Source organism: Lichenostomus cassidix, chromosome 5 (assembly GCF_008360975.1).
Source record: "Lichenostomus cassidix isolate B80296 chromosome 5, HeHo_3.0, whole genome shotgun sequence".
In the NCBI taxonomy this organism is placed as follows: Eukaryota; Metazoa; Chordata; class Aves; order Passeriformes; family Meliphagidae; genus Lichenostomus; species Lichenostomus cassidix.
The window spans coordinates 37,237,599-37,252,144 of record NC_139486.1 but is presented as its reverse complement, the minus strand read 5'-3'; the positions used below and the strand labels follow the sequence as shown (position 1 = coordinate 37,252,144).

At 41.8% G+C, this 14,546-nt stretch overlaps 1 protein-coding gene across 1 annotated transcript in view; it reads right to left on the bottom strand.

The window, feature by feature from the left end:
- Positions 1 to 1,022: 1,022 nt before the first annotated feature.
- Positions 1,023 to 14,546, bottom strand: part of LTK (leukocyte receptor tyrosine kinase) — a 92,091-nt gene continuing 78,567 nt past the window's right edge. Inside the window, exons 23-29 of the mRNA XM_085062392.1 lie at positions 13,629 to 13,758; positions 12,288 to 12,385; positions 9,873 to 9,965; positions 9,174 to 9,275; positions 7,092 to 7,226; positions 6,653 to 6,743; positions 1,023 to 5,974 (exon numbers count right to left, since the gene is read on the bottom strand). Of these exons, the coding sequence (XP_084918518.1) occupies positions 5,201 to 5,974; positions 6,653 to 6,743; positions 7,092 to 7,226; positions 9,174 to 9,275; positions 9,873 to 9,965; positions 12,288 to 12,385; positions 13,629 to 13,758 (1,423 nt within the window). The 3' untranslated portion in view covers positions 1,023 to 5,200. The remainder of the gene's footprint in view (positions 5,975 to 6,652; positions 6,744 to 7,091; positions 7,227 to 9,173; positions 9,276 to 9,872; positions 9,966 to 12,287; positions 12,386 to 13,628; positions 13,759 to 14,546) is intronic.

Here is a 14,546-nt window from a genome sequence, read left to right as displayed (position 1 = left end):
ATTCACACAAAACCTGTCAGCTTCCTTCAAGGTAAGCTCTGTCTCAGAAATCTCAGTGAATAGCTTACAGCATATAAAAAAATGTGCATCAAGAGGCCCTTGTCAGAGCAGTTAACTGTTCCCCTGGGCAGTTTTGTGTGGACACAGGGAAGAAGCATTCATCACTCTAGGACTGGCAGCATTCTCAGCAAGACAGAGTGTATTCTTACCTGTGTACAAAGAGTACTTAAAAGAGAGGGAAACAAGTAATCACCATTAGTGTCTCTTTATTTTGTGTTGCAAATATAGAAGTATACACTTGTCTAGCTTTAAATTGCATAGAAGCAGCCGTGTCATCTACTTATGTACAGTAGTCACCCAGAAAGGTAAGTTGGCAGAAGTGCTGCCATGGTCAGAGGTAATGACAAATCGAAACCTATTCACATAAATGGAAAAGTCATTTGATGTGATGGGAAGATGTTAGGCATGGTATCACTAAGGTCTCTGCATGGGATTGAGAAGGGTGAACAGCCAGGAGGAGAGAGCACAACCATGCCTACAAACTGTCCCACACAGCTCAAGGGTCTAAGGAAGTGTGGTCCCTGGCTGACACAGCTGTGGAGGTGCAAATACAGTGGAGGAAACTATTCCCAGCAGCAGCATTTTCTTCTCTTTTAGGAAAGTAGGGGGAGTGTTTTGGAGGTGGAATAAGTTACACTTGCAAAAGTGCATAACTATTTTATCAGCCTTGGAAAGCTCTCTTAGTGCACTCCTGCCCATGGGCAAATTAGTTGAGAACTTAGCTCAGCAAAAGGGTTGATATGAGGGGGGACACCTTAAATCTGTGCAATTAAAAATTCTGTTTGTTTAAAGGAAAAAATAAGACATAAAGCATTTATGTTGAGGAGAGAAAGGATACCAAGGAAATCAGAAGCAGGAATATCAACAAATGTGAAAAGCAGAGAAAGATAAATTGAAATTTCCATGATTTCATCTTTTGTTAATCAGTCCCTTCTTTAAAATGTAAGTATGAGGTTGTACAAATGCTAAACACAGTCAAAAACTATATATACACAACTACAAAACCAATTTGGTAATGTTAAAAGACAGACACCTATTAGGAAGAGAAATTTATAATAACCCTATAAATGGCTGATTCTGCAGTAGGGAAGGGTTGGAAGACTTTTCACATGGATTATAGGACCGAATGAATCCCAGATCTCCAGCTCATGTCATTCCTCTAGGAAACAAAATTGGGTTTTCGTTTCCAGTGGCCAAAGGAATCTAATCTTGACACTATGGGTTTAACTCATTGGTTATGCACTAAGAATGTCTCCTTAAAAAGCAGTTTCAAGCAAGTTATATTTTGCAATGGTAGCAGTTGAGCACTACGAAATCTGATTGAAAGGACTGAAGGTTGCAGTGTGTATCACTGCAATGGTTATTTTTTCTTTCGAGATAAAATGGTTTGGACAGCATGTAACATTCAGCATTGCAACAGGAGCAATATTAACATTATTTCCTCCAGGATATTAATTAAAAATTCATTATCTGTGAGGGTTTTTAAACAGCATCTAAAAAAAGACTGTTACAGGTTAAAGATTCATGGCAGTATGCTGACAGAAGATCACTCCATTTAAGAGAGTTAAGAGCTTGTACAAAATTGAGGTTGCTAATGCAGATTCTTTTAAAATTCCCAGCTCTTTCCTTTAGTATTTATTTAGTACCTGCAGCTTCATGTCTTGTGTTGTTAGAAGAGACTGCGTCTGGCTCAGTACAGCCCTGAGCTAAAAGCTGTTGCAAACCATCAGAGTCTGTCTCAGAAATAAATAATCAATACATTCTTACTCTACTCTTACAGTTCTCTTCAACACCCCACTCTTGACCACTCTTAGGGATAAGATGGAATTCTATTCAGTCTCAGTGCAGCTTTTTCTATGTGCTTCGAGCAAATGAGTACTTTGATGCAACTCTTCAATAAAAACAGGTATTTGTCCAAAGTGCTGGACATACATTTTGTTTATAAAGTGAAGGCATAGCTGCAGCCAAGACTGCCTGTGGCACTGCTAATAGAACTGTGCTCTCTTCTCACTTCACTTTTCAATGGCTTCCCTGGTTTTATCACTACTGGCCTTTCTAAATTTGTGAATTGTGTTGAGGCAAATGCTACACACAGGGAAAACAGCTGTAGCTCAAGCTGGGTAAACATATAGACAGTAGAGATCCTACCTGCTTCTCACTGGAATCTTGGGGTATTGTATAGTCATTTCCACGTTAAAAATACAAAGAAATATCTTGTGTCTGCTGTGTCATTAAAAGTCTGTGGGAAGAGAAGGTGGTGTAATTAACTTCCCACACCTTCTGAACAAGTCAGTATTTCACTCCTCTCTTGCCAGCAATTTCCAGCCTCGGCTGATGGCTAAGGAGAATTCGAAGCAAAGTCATAATGGGCCTGCAAAAGCATGGCCATGACCACCAGTGTTCTGCTTGGGACAAAGAAGGATTGAAGAGCGAGCTGGCATCACATCCACTGCAGCTGAACCAGGATCACTGCACTCTGCTGTGGCCTTATCACATATTCAGGGAGGAAGGGGCCAAGCTGCTGGCACCAGGTCACAACTGCTGGAGAGTTTGAGAGGTCACCTTTGGGGGAAAGAAACTACTAAGGCATAAACCATAAGAGTAATATAATCTGAAAGGTATGAATAAACAGATGAAATTACTATTAGCTAAAAGCAGATGCATTTATTTTTGACTAGCATGTTCCAGATGTAGCCAGTCTGACCAAAAATGTTAACCTCTGAAAGAGGAAAGAATGAGTAAATTTCCTGCTAAATGGGCTTTTCTGCCTCATCTAACTGGGCTGTAACAGCTCCTGGATGGAGACAGGACAGACAATGAGCTGAACGTGAGAGACGCCAGAGAGTTAAAGCAAAAGTGAAATGGAAAGAACGGCATGAGGCAAGGTCATCCCTCTCCCTTGGTCACTAAACCCTTCAGTTCCCACACTACTACTGAAATTTCCCTCACACAGAGGGTCCCCTCTCTTCTGCCCATCTGTTATTTTACAACATGATGGATTTGGAATTATTTCCACACCATATGGGTCATTGCTGAAAGGTGGCCATCATCACCCTTTGTGTCTGGAAATCACAGAAGTGTTGGTGTGAGAAGGGACCCCCAAAGATCATCTAGTCCAACCTCCCCGTTGAAGTAGGTTCACTTACAGCACGTTGCATATGATCATGTCTGGGTGGGTTTTGAATGTCTCTGGAGAAGACTCTACAGCCTCTCTGAGCTACCTGTTTCAGTGCTTTGTCACCCTCAAAGTAAACAAGTTTTTCTTCTCATAGTCAGGTGGAATGTCCTGTGTTTCAGTTGGGTGTGTTGCCCCTTGTCCTATTCCTGTGTACCACTGAAATGAGTCTGGTCCCCTCCTCTTGACACCTGCTCTTAAGACATTTGTATGCACTGAAATTTGTATGCACTGAAATGACATTGTATAAAACTGTCCATTCTAAAGTCAAAGGCCTAAAACTATAGAAAGCATGGAACAGATACAAAGTCAGACCAACAAAGCTTAAACCTGTGCTGAAGATGCCTTTTACTGAGGATGGACTCAGACTCTTCACTCTGTGCTTTTCTTTACCACAGCTCAGTAGTGTCCACCCTGACTGATATAAAGGATAGGAAGTTTGTGTGGTCAAAGCAAACCCTCTCCTGCCAGCCCACACCTTCAGACAGTACATGCAGCTGATCACTACGCACAAAGCAAGTACCAGAGAACCTCTTGCCTCAGAAAGAAACCAGAGAAGACTACAACTGGCATCTCACTACACAACTTCATTACACACAAAGACAGCATGTAATTTGCCACTGTAGGTTGGCAGTGTGACACTCAGGAGTGGTACAATGACAGAATGCTTCCAAGACTGTTTAGACTTAATCCAAATTACTTGCTTTTTCAGTCTCCTTATTTTGCAGGCTTTAACCAGTAAACATCAGTTTAGATCCTAAACAGCTGAAGAAAGCCTTAGAAATGAGCTGTCTTTAAAACAAACTACCTTTACCAGGAAGTCTGTGTGCTTGCAAGGCAAGGAACAATTACCACCTGCTGAGTTGTATGAAGCCAAGTCATGATTTTAGCTTTGTCAAACAACTGAGCTACTCTACCTTCCTGTATAAAGAACACCCTAAACAGGGTTTGCATTAGGTTTCCCTTCACTATTCCTCTTATTTGCATTACTAACTACCAGAGTATTAAAATCAAGAACTCCAGCACACCCAATGCTAGACCAAGAACCCAAGAACCTCAGCTTAGTGCTTACCAACATAGCCCAGGGAATTAATGCTGAATATCAAAGTACTTACAAATATGAAGTTCATCTTAATTAAACTCCATTAAAAGATAAAGACAGTCCATTTCTCATCACACCATGCAGCTCACCCTTCCTTGATAAACCACCTGCCCCATCAATGCCAGGAACTGTGAGGAAAGCAACACCACGAGGCAAGAAGCATATTTCCTTCACTGTTCAAAGAAATATCATGAGCTCCACAAGCTACTGCTTTTTTAATGGTAAATGTTTTCCTCTTCATTGCTTGTTTACAAAGCACATGCTCAGAGGGGCATGATTTTTTTTTCATTCTTCCTACTGCTTCCAATTTGAGCAATAGCTTCCACAAGGTCTACTAATAAAACAGATGCAAATGTAGCTGCTATTTTTTTTTTACTTCCCTTATAGTGCATAAGCATTAGTAATTCACCAGGACTGTAAAAAGCTCTTGGAAATGTAGCAGCCTTTGCAAGTTGGTTGCTGCTGGCACAGCACGCATTTTTGGATTCTTGGTTCAGAAAGAAGCACAACATGTGTTGGTCATTATTTCCATCCAAATGCTGCAGCTGGATGGCAGGTCCATTTCTTTTCACCTGAGCAGATTGAGAAGGAGTTCTTTCCTTAGGAACTGTATTCTGAATCAGACAATCAATGCCACTGTTTTCCACTTCTAAGCTGGTTCAGTGGAACACATTTGAAGGACAGAGATAGAAGTGCAACTCTCTTTAACTATCTGGGGATCCAGCAGGCAGACAGAGGAAGCAGAACACTGCTAATGTTGAAACTTCACCCATCTGAAGGAACTAAAGTGGAGGAAGTAAGTGAAACAGGAAGCACTCCTTCCAGACACACACATTCCCTAATCTTTGGAAGAACCATTTCTACTATACTGGAGTAACACTCAGGTCATCTGACAAAGACAGACCAGAGTCCCTCTCTCTTGATGTTTTCTCTGTTTTACAAAAAGGCTTTTCATCTCTGTGCAGACTGGAGCTCCTTAGCACAGCTGCTCTGACCTCTGCTAATGCTGACGGCTGGTGCTCAGCACTGTAGCACAGGTCATCATAAGCATAATTTACATTGCCACAGGGGAAAGTCTGGAGTTTCACCAGTTCAATCCCACTGATATCCAGGTGAGGGCCATTACTTCGACTTGGAGATGCTGGAGATGCCCGAGAGCTGGGAGAACTGCAATTCCCATCAAAGCCCGAATCTTCCCGCTCTGGATTTGCTTTGAGCTTGGAGCTGGGGCTGAAGTGACAGATATTCTCCAGCACCCATGATCCATAGGTTGGGTTCCAGAGATTTTTTGTTTTGTTTTTAAGTCTGTGGGCTGATGGATTGCTGAGCTCCAGCTTCTGGTTTGAGGTCTGCTGGAACCACGACCCGCTGTTGAAATCACTGAGGCATGGCAGGCTGGGTCCTCGGGCAGTCCGGTTGCTCAGGTTCTCCACCAGCAGCTCTTGTGGACATTGTACAAGTTTGTGCCCAGCATGATGGGATTCCAGGGTCTTAGGTGTTGTCTGAGGTGTGAGAGAAGGGCTTACCAGCAGTGGCACTATCCCACTGGAAATGTTTGGGCGCATGACCGTACTCCCTTCATCCTCTGGTGCAGGGCTACACTCCATGGGCAGCTCAGTGTTAATCACATCAGGGTCCTGAAAAAGAGAGACAAGGATCTGTTACACCTTTAGGTAGGGTGAGTCACACCTGCATTTTAAAAGAAACAGCTATGAGTGAAAAAGCCTTTGGCAGAGGCTGCCTTCAGGTTTGGGCAATGTTCCCGCACATCATACAAAGTGCAGGATGCAATATTCCATTTGGATATTATATGCTGTTGGGACTGACATGCCTCAAGAAGAGGCTTTGCTTCATTAAAATCAGCTGGGAGTTGGTAGTATAAAATTTCTCTTTTGGAAGGTTGGATTCAGACCTGTAGCTACTAAATGCTACTGGATGGTGAACTCACTTTGCCATTTCATTCCGCTACTCTATTCCATAACTATTCAGCTATGGCTTTTGAGCTACATTAGGCAAGGTCAGAATATGGACATTGAAACAGATCTAAGTACCTTTCCACCACAAAATGAAGGACATTTTTCTACTGAGCAAGCTGAGAGCTAAAAGCATCCACATGCACAGGAACAGTATATCCTCATTTTTGCTGGGCAGAAGATGGGAGTGTGAGGATGGGCACTGGAAAAGAGCCAACAGCTTGGGAAAGTAATTATATCAGTCTGTCAGGACCCTTCACTTGCTTTAGGGACTAAAGCTAATTTCTTTGGATAGTTGGCATTCCATGGATGATCATCCACCTGGACACCGAAGACCAGTACCTGTGTGCAATACTTGATTCTTTCCAGGATGGTAGAGAAGTTTGGCCGATACTCGGGGCTGTGTTGCCAGCACTGTGTCATGATCCGGTATCTGAAATAAGTTAAATTTTTTTTTAAAAAATCAAAGATTACTTTGTAAAAAGTGTTTCAGTATGAAGGGATCAGGGGTTCAAGGAATGGCACTTGGTACATGGCCCAAAGGAGGAGTGCAGAAGTGAATATATAATTTCTAAATCCCTGGATCCTGTCTGATTGGGGAACCACTACTTAAAGCAAATCCTACAGTGCTCTGAGCTGTGTACAAGAGGCAATAGCTCACGAGACATTTAGTAATACCCACCTAACACTGAGGGCAATCACCATTCCCTGACTAGTGGTGTCTTTGTCTACGTGTTTGACACCTACTACATCTAGGTTGTGAGAGTAAAGAAATACTTACACTGGGCCTGGACAGTTTTTTGGTGGATCCATTCTTCCTCCACTGGTGACAAATTCCAACACTTCCTGATTGGTTTTGCAAGGGTAAGGCATGTAGCCTAGAGAGAAAATCTCCCAAAGCAGCACTCCAAAGGACCTGTGTCAGAAACCAGCCAACAATACCAATTAGGTTTCATTTGTGCTCCACAAGCCTAGCTTGCAGCTGTGTAGGTAACACCACTGCAATGACCTTTCAAAGCTGCAGTCCAACCACAGTAATGTGCAATTAGTGTGATTATGAGTCAATGTTTACATAAAAGGACACCCCCATCAATCAAAACCTTTGCTCAGACTCCAAAACAAGTTTTGCAGAGGTTTCAAAATGTTTATTAATTCTGAAGAGGTTCTTTCTGCTGCATTCACTATTGCTAGAGCAGGAAATGCCAGAATGCCCTTGGCTGTGTATGATCTAACTGAAAAGAACTGTTAGATCTGGCATGGACATTTCTTGCCTTACTTGGGAAAACTCGAGATGTTTGTGTTGAGGAATATTTTTGGTGCTGGTAACTTGGCTGTAGGTTGAGCTCTCGGTGGCAGAAGCCCAAGGCAAGAGGCTGTGACCTGGCACTGACCCTCTGCAAAGCAAAGGGTACGAGGACCTGTGGCACTGCCAGGTGACTGAACACTTAGAGAGACAGCAGTAGGCAATGACTTCAGACTTTGGCACTCTTAGACTGAGAGGGTATAAAAGCCCAGGGTTCCTTTCATTTGGGGTCCCTCCTCAGAGGAATGAGCTCAAGTATTATTTTGTTGTTGCACCATGATTTAATTATTTTAAGGATCCTGACATCTGAGGCCCTTCTACGAGAAACCTGTGGCTGAGCTAGTAAGGAAACCTGGTCTGACTGTGAGTGTGGAGGGTGTAGCTGTGAAGGCGCCTCAGTCCCAGCTCAGGTGGTGCAAGTGTCACTGCCAGAGTGGCTCCTGGGTGGTCAGACAGGGACCTCCTACGGTTTCCTTAACATTTGAGTCAGTGTTTCAGACCAAGATGCTCAAGTATAAAATCAAGGAAGAGACAGCCAGTGAAACTGAAAGGCAGAAGCACTTCTTATATGGCTTTTTTACATCCACAGATCAGAGAGTCAGTGCCACTAGAAATGAGGTATGACTTAGACACAGGGAAGTCAAGAGAGTTCTGCCAGGATGTCAGCAGGGTCAGAATTTTTTTGTTACAAAGGTCAAAGTAATTTCCAGTATATGCATGTTACTTATAATAGTCTATTACAGGAACTGTAGCACTTTCCTTCAAAATATTTAGTGCTGGCTGCTCACAGTTAGGCACTGATAAGCAATCCCTTGTCTTCCGGCATTGCTAACAACTTCAGGAAACTGGGTCAGTGTGGCATTTGAGGGAATGTCTCAGTACAGCATATTGAAAGATCCACTGTACAGAGAAAGAGCCGTTCTTAAGCAACTGGAAAGCTTCCATTCCCCAGCACCTGTGTATGAATGTGCTACTGTTGAGGGGGTGCTTACTTTAAAGAAAGCTCGAGTTGCATGAGAAATCAATATATAAATATTGTTTCCTCAGCAACCAGCTAGGACTTCTGATTAAATCTGATGTCATTTTATATGCAGCAAGAAAAAAATATACAAAAGAGTAAGCCTGGGTGTTACAGAGAGAGGTACAGGCAATGTATAGAAGTTGACCCTGTCACTGATGGAAACTGGAAGATACTGAAGGCTGAAGGAAGTATTTGATGATATTTGTCTGGATTATTAACAGAGACTTCTTGAGATTCTAATCTGCTTTTGCTTTTCACTTCTTGATTGGCTTTATATGATACTCTACATTTATGAATAGCAAATTTTTATTTGCTATTCATTTATGCTCTCCATTTATATTGGACTTTTTAATTCTTACTCAGATTCTTTAGCCATACTTCTACTGAATGCAGTGGGAAAACTTTTCATATTTCTTTGGGAAGTTCTGACATTTTTTAAGGTTCATTTTTAAGGCTGAGCACAAATCTTTTTTTCTTGAGAAGTAAATTTCTAGATGCTTATCAGTTAGTAGCTGAAGGGGTTAAAAGACATTTTTTACCAGGTATCAGTCTTGGAGGTGAAAATTCCCTCTAGAAAAGCTTCTGGTGGCATCCATTTGACAGGAAGCATGGCTCTTCCTCCCTTGCGGTAGTAACTTGCTCTGGAAAAGATAATATGCACAGAGAACATCACACAGTCTGAAAGGGCTTTGATGCAGAAAAGATCTGATCACCACAGTAACAGCAGCTGGGGATTGCATGTGGCAGAGGGGCCAAGTGAGAAAACGGAAAAGTCATCAACACAAATAGTGCATTGAAGCAGGAATTTATACCCTCTTTGCAACTGAGATGGAAACTCAGGTGCATAGCTGAAGATGTCAAACTTGCCAATGCTTTGCACAGGGCATTTATGCAGCAAGCCTTCTTGACATCATGAAGTGAGAATTTTGGTGTTTGGGGTTTTTAAATTTTAATTTCAATTTAAGATTATCTATGATCAAGTAGCTAATAAATGTGCTTGTGCTTGGTTTGGTGTCCAAAAGTGTTTGCAGTTTCCCAGGGCCACAGTTGAAGTGGATTGGCTGAGAAGCACAGATGTGTTAATTTACAGTCTGTTAACACAAGTTAGTTAACTGGTCATCAAATTCAGACACCTAATAGATGGTTCCACTCCTTCACATATCATGAGACAGTTCAAACTGGTCAAAATTATACAGATTACTGAGTTAGTCATGGAAGTGGAATTGCTCTTCACTTACCTGTAAATATCCCTGGCCATTCCAAAGTCACCAATTTTGGCTATTCGTCCTGCTCCAGTACATGTCAAAAGGCAATTCCTTGCAGCTATATCTCTTAAAAAAATTAAAAATTAATTCTAATTTGAAACTCTTAAGTAGTTAAAGGAATAAAGAAAAAGTATTAGACCCAGTCCTGCAAGTCTTAGTTGAGTCATCTTTACACAAATGAGAAGAGCCCTGTTAAAATAAAAAAATAATTCCAGTTACATTATAATTTTTATTCACCACAATTTTTAAATTGCATTTGTCTTGTATCTTCTTCCCAGAATTTGCCAAGCTTTCCCTATTTGCACCTTCTTTCACTAAGGCAGAAAACAGCATCAGTGTCAGAAGTGGAACAGATCCAACCTCTTTTGCTTCAACCACATTATGACAGATTTCTTCCTTGCTCTATTTTTTTTTTAAAGAGGGACATCTCAGCAGTGTCTCCATCAGTTACACATGTGATACTGTTGGACAGTCTTAGTAAACTGCTTGAAAAGTTATGTAGAACCAGATTTGGTAATGCTGCTTTATTACTTCAGGGTATCTCCCATGGAATCAAGCAAAGCTCCATATGGAAGCAGCTGTTTGCTGGGTGCAAGTTTAGCTTGTGCGAAATGCCAGTGATGCCTTCATGGCCAAGGCTAAAAGATTTGTGTTCATTTTGAAGATGCATTCTGAAAAGAAACTCATTAAAAATCAGCACTGTGGGGGTCCTGTTGACTGCCAAGAAAAATGAGCTCTTTGAACAACTCATATGTTTCTTCCCATTGCCAACCTTGAAAAATCCCTCAGGATTTGGTAGTCAGATTCAGCTTTCTCTTCCATCATCAGCTGTGACTCCTACATGACAATTCCTGCCCTGTACAGATCTCTCTACGACCCCATTACACTACCTTTTACCCCTAGGATTCCTTATATCTGTAATGAAAACCTTCTTCATTTCCCAGCCCACTCTAAGTGATGCTGACATCACTAACAAATACTAATACAGAACCCGAGTGAAATTCCTTGTGTTCAGATTTCTTGAATTGTTGGCTGAAACAGAATGAATCCATTCCCAGGTTGCTTATATTAGAGGTCTAACAGTGCAAAGACTGACCCAGAGAGTTTTTTAAAAGTGATATGCTACTGTTACTATTACAGTAAGGATTCTTAAAAAATAATGTTTTAGTGATTAACTCAGAACCTTCCAATTAGATAACTGATCCTCTCATGTAGTTATTAAGACATCCAAGAGCTAAAACATGCTGCACATTCTTACTGCTCTTTTTTAATGATGGAAAATTCTAATCCTTTTTCACCGGAACTTCCTTATTGTTGCAATATAAAGGAGTCTGAAAACTGTTTCAGACGTTCTAATCATAAAGCCATATAACATATTACCATATCTCAGCTGCATGGTTTTTTGCTCCAACTGCTGCCTGCCAGTTGTTTCCCTGGGTTTCTCCAGCCCCTGCCCACTGTTGCCCATTTCTGTGCTGTGCAGCTCCACATGCAGGCACATGTGCTGTGTGTGTGGGTGAGTCAGTTGCCTGCTTGCACATCTCCAGCTGCACATTGGTTTGGTTAGAGCCTGTGTGACCCGCTGGTGTGCAGGGTCTCTCCTCTCCTTTACACACAAGGGCTGAACACAGCATGCACTTCATAGTAAGGAATCCAGTTCCCTGCTACGCCTGGGAACATTATGAGCTGAAACAATTATTAATCAAAAATGAAGGTTTTCGCTATCCAACTGCGAGTTTTAAAAGGATAACTATAACCTTTATGTCTCCTATAATATTTTGCTCTTATTTGAACTGTGCTATATCAACGGGTTTTTTTGCCCAACAAATGAGAAAAAAGGAGTTTGAAGAGAAAAATGTGGGCTTCCCAAGGCCATGCAGCAGGTCAGCCACTGAGCTGGGAAAAATGTCTGAGCTATGTTTTTATCTCCTGTTATCCCTGGTCTATCCTTCTCTAGTCATTGGCTCAAATATTATAGACTGACCTGCACTGGTGGGATAGGCAAAGCTTTTAAATCAAGACAGGGAGGTGAGAAAGGAAATAAATACCTTATTGTCTTATAAGCCAACACAGAGTGACACTACCATCTAGTGGACTACAGGGCTAATCTCAACTGTCTTTACATTGCAGGCACCCGAAAATTAATACTTAAACCCACTCACTCTGAACAGAACATTCCCCTCTCTCCAGGAATCCAAAGAAAAGTGCAGAGCCTAACTCCTAACAAAAACCAGGCAGACCCATCCGGACATCTAAGCACAAGCCCCTATTGGTGGAGGAAATATCTGTCTCCCTCCCAGAGACTAGTCCTGTCTAATTCACTGCAAAGAGAAAGTGTATGAGCTTCATGTGCTTTGAGACACATCAGAAGAGACTGTTTCTCCTCACCTGTGGATGAAATGATTCTCCTCCAGATATTTACAGCCACAGGCAATATCCCTAGCTATGTTCAGCAGGTCCTGCATTGTTAGCGTGGATGGTTGATTCTGGAAAAGGACAGGAAACGGTGAGGGAAGGATAGTGGAGTAGAAGAATATAGTTCAGAATACAGATAATCAGAGAGGGACAGAAGAAGGAGAAGGGAGAGGGAGAGACATGCATACAGGATGGGGGAAGGGTTAAATCAGTCAGGAGCAAGGACGGACAAAATAGATCAAAGCAAAGAGTTAGAAAATTAGTAAACTCCTATTTAATCCCAAAAACTTTCAGGAGATTTCACCTCTCTTGAGCACAGCACATGTGTGCAAGCTGGCAAGAGATTTATGGCTTGGTGTGAATAGCCTGTTAAAGGGGGTGGGAGAGAACTATTCCCTACAGGCGTTACATGAAATCAAAACACAAGCAGGTTTATAAGGTGAGATGAAAGAGGAAAAAAAAAAGCACCCAATTTTAAAGAGTGAGTCAATATATTATCAACAGAAATTAGCTCATGAATTTGAGAAAGAGACAGTAAAGATGCACAAGTGCACATCTTTACACCAACATCAGCATTCATCAGTTTATCTGTCCGTGTAGAGGAACAGCATTCACTCTCAGGAGCAGTATGAAAAAAAGGGATGCTTTGCCACAGGACTCCAGGACTGGTACTAACCCTTCACCATCTGCATTTCCCTGACTAAGAACAGTAAAGAAGTCTTTTTCTAGGAGCCCTGTTTATTTTCACCTCATCACATAGCTCCCCATAGGGAAATTTTCTCAGTTTTTCTCTAGGAACTTCTTCATTGCTCTCAGGAAAAGCAAGGAGAAATTACTACACTGCTGATCAAAGCCCAAGATATATTAAATAAATTAGGCTCAGCTCTTCAACTAGTATAAATTTCTGTTTCTCCATGGGGTGCCAACGCACACCTGCTGAGGACTTAGTGCTACAAATTCTGATTATTACTTTAGCTCCTCATGTGCCATCACAGTAACTGAAAACAAAGCAGGTATTGAGGAAAGAAAGCCTATTAATTTGCAGTCTAATTGACAGAGAAATCTGGAATGGCACGACAGGGTTTTACGATTTCCTCCTAAGTTGCTAATAAACTGGAGTTTCTGGCCCTGCTTTCACTTTGTCTCACTGACACCTGCTTGCATCAAGAAACAGACACAGATATCTGGAAGTTTGCAGGAGCTGGGACACACACACAGAGCCTAGCTTGCCTTCAGTGCCTTTATACAACTCATAAAAACATTAAAGCAGTCACACTAAATTCAACCACAAGCCTAGCAGGGAAGTTCTCTCACCATCCTGGGTCGGTTCTGCCGAAGAAAGCTCTTCATGTCACCTCCAGCCATGAGCTCCAGCAGAATGAAGCGAGGCAGGGTCTGGAGGCTGACACCAATGCACTGCACGATATTTTGGTGATTGAACTTACTGAAAGCCAAGGCCACAGCAACATGGAAGAGAAACACAGCATTAGTACCTGGCCAACATCCATCACACTCTCATTGTGCCTTGAGAGTTGACAATCTGGATTGAAGCAAATCCTGATGCAGTTACCAAAAAAACTTCAGTTATATCAAAATGCCTCTCTGGTTGTGACAGCCCCAAGAACAGGGTTATGCCTGGCTTTGCCCATGAAAAGCCTTCAACAGAAGGTATGAAAAGCTAAAAGCAAAGCAGAGCCTTCTGTCTGTGAAGACAGAATTTAATGGACACACTGACTGAAAGATGAGAGTGACATGAGAGGGATAAGAAAGTTAAGCATGCAAATTCCATTGGCATTTGTGAAACAAAGTCCTGACTGGAAGGGATTTTAATTCAGCCTTGGTTATTTTAGATACAGTGCTGTCTAATTTTGTGGACTCAGTTCAGTGTTTAGTCTGCCAGGGGGTGTCAGCTGCAGCAGCTGCTTTTGTGATTTTGCTTTTTACAAAAGGAAGTTGAGGTTGTCAAGAAGCACAGTAAGACTCAGTCATTAAACAGCAGTGTCTTCCCTCCCTTAGATAATGATTACCTGGATAATAAAGGAACTAAAAATAGAAAGGAAGCTGGGGAAGAGAAGGAGTCATGTGCTACTAAGTGAATCAAGGCACTCTTTAATTGATTAAAATTGCTCTTTAAAAAAACATACATCAGTGTTACCTCCTGTTCAGCTACCAAATTTATTGCAGACTGTAGAGAGTGCCACTGTGTCATGAGATTAATGCTTTAATAGCAGA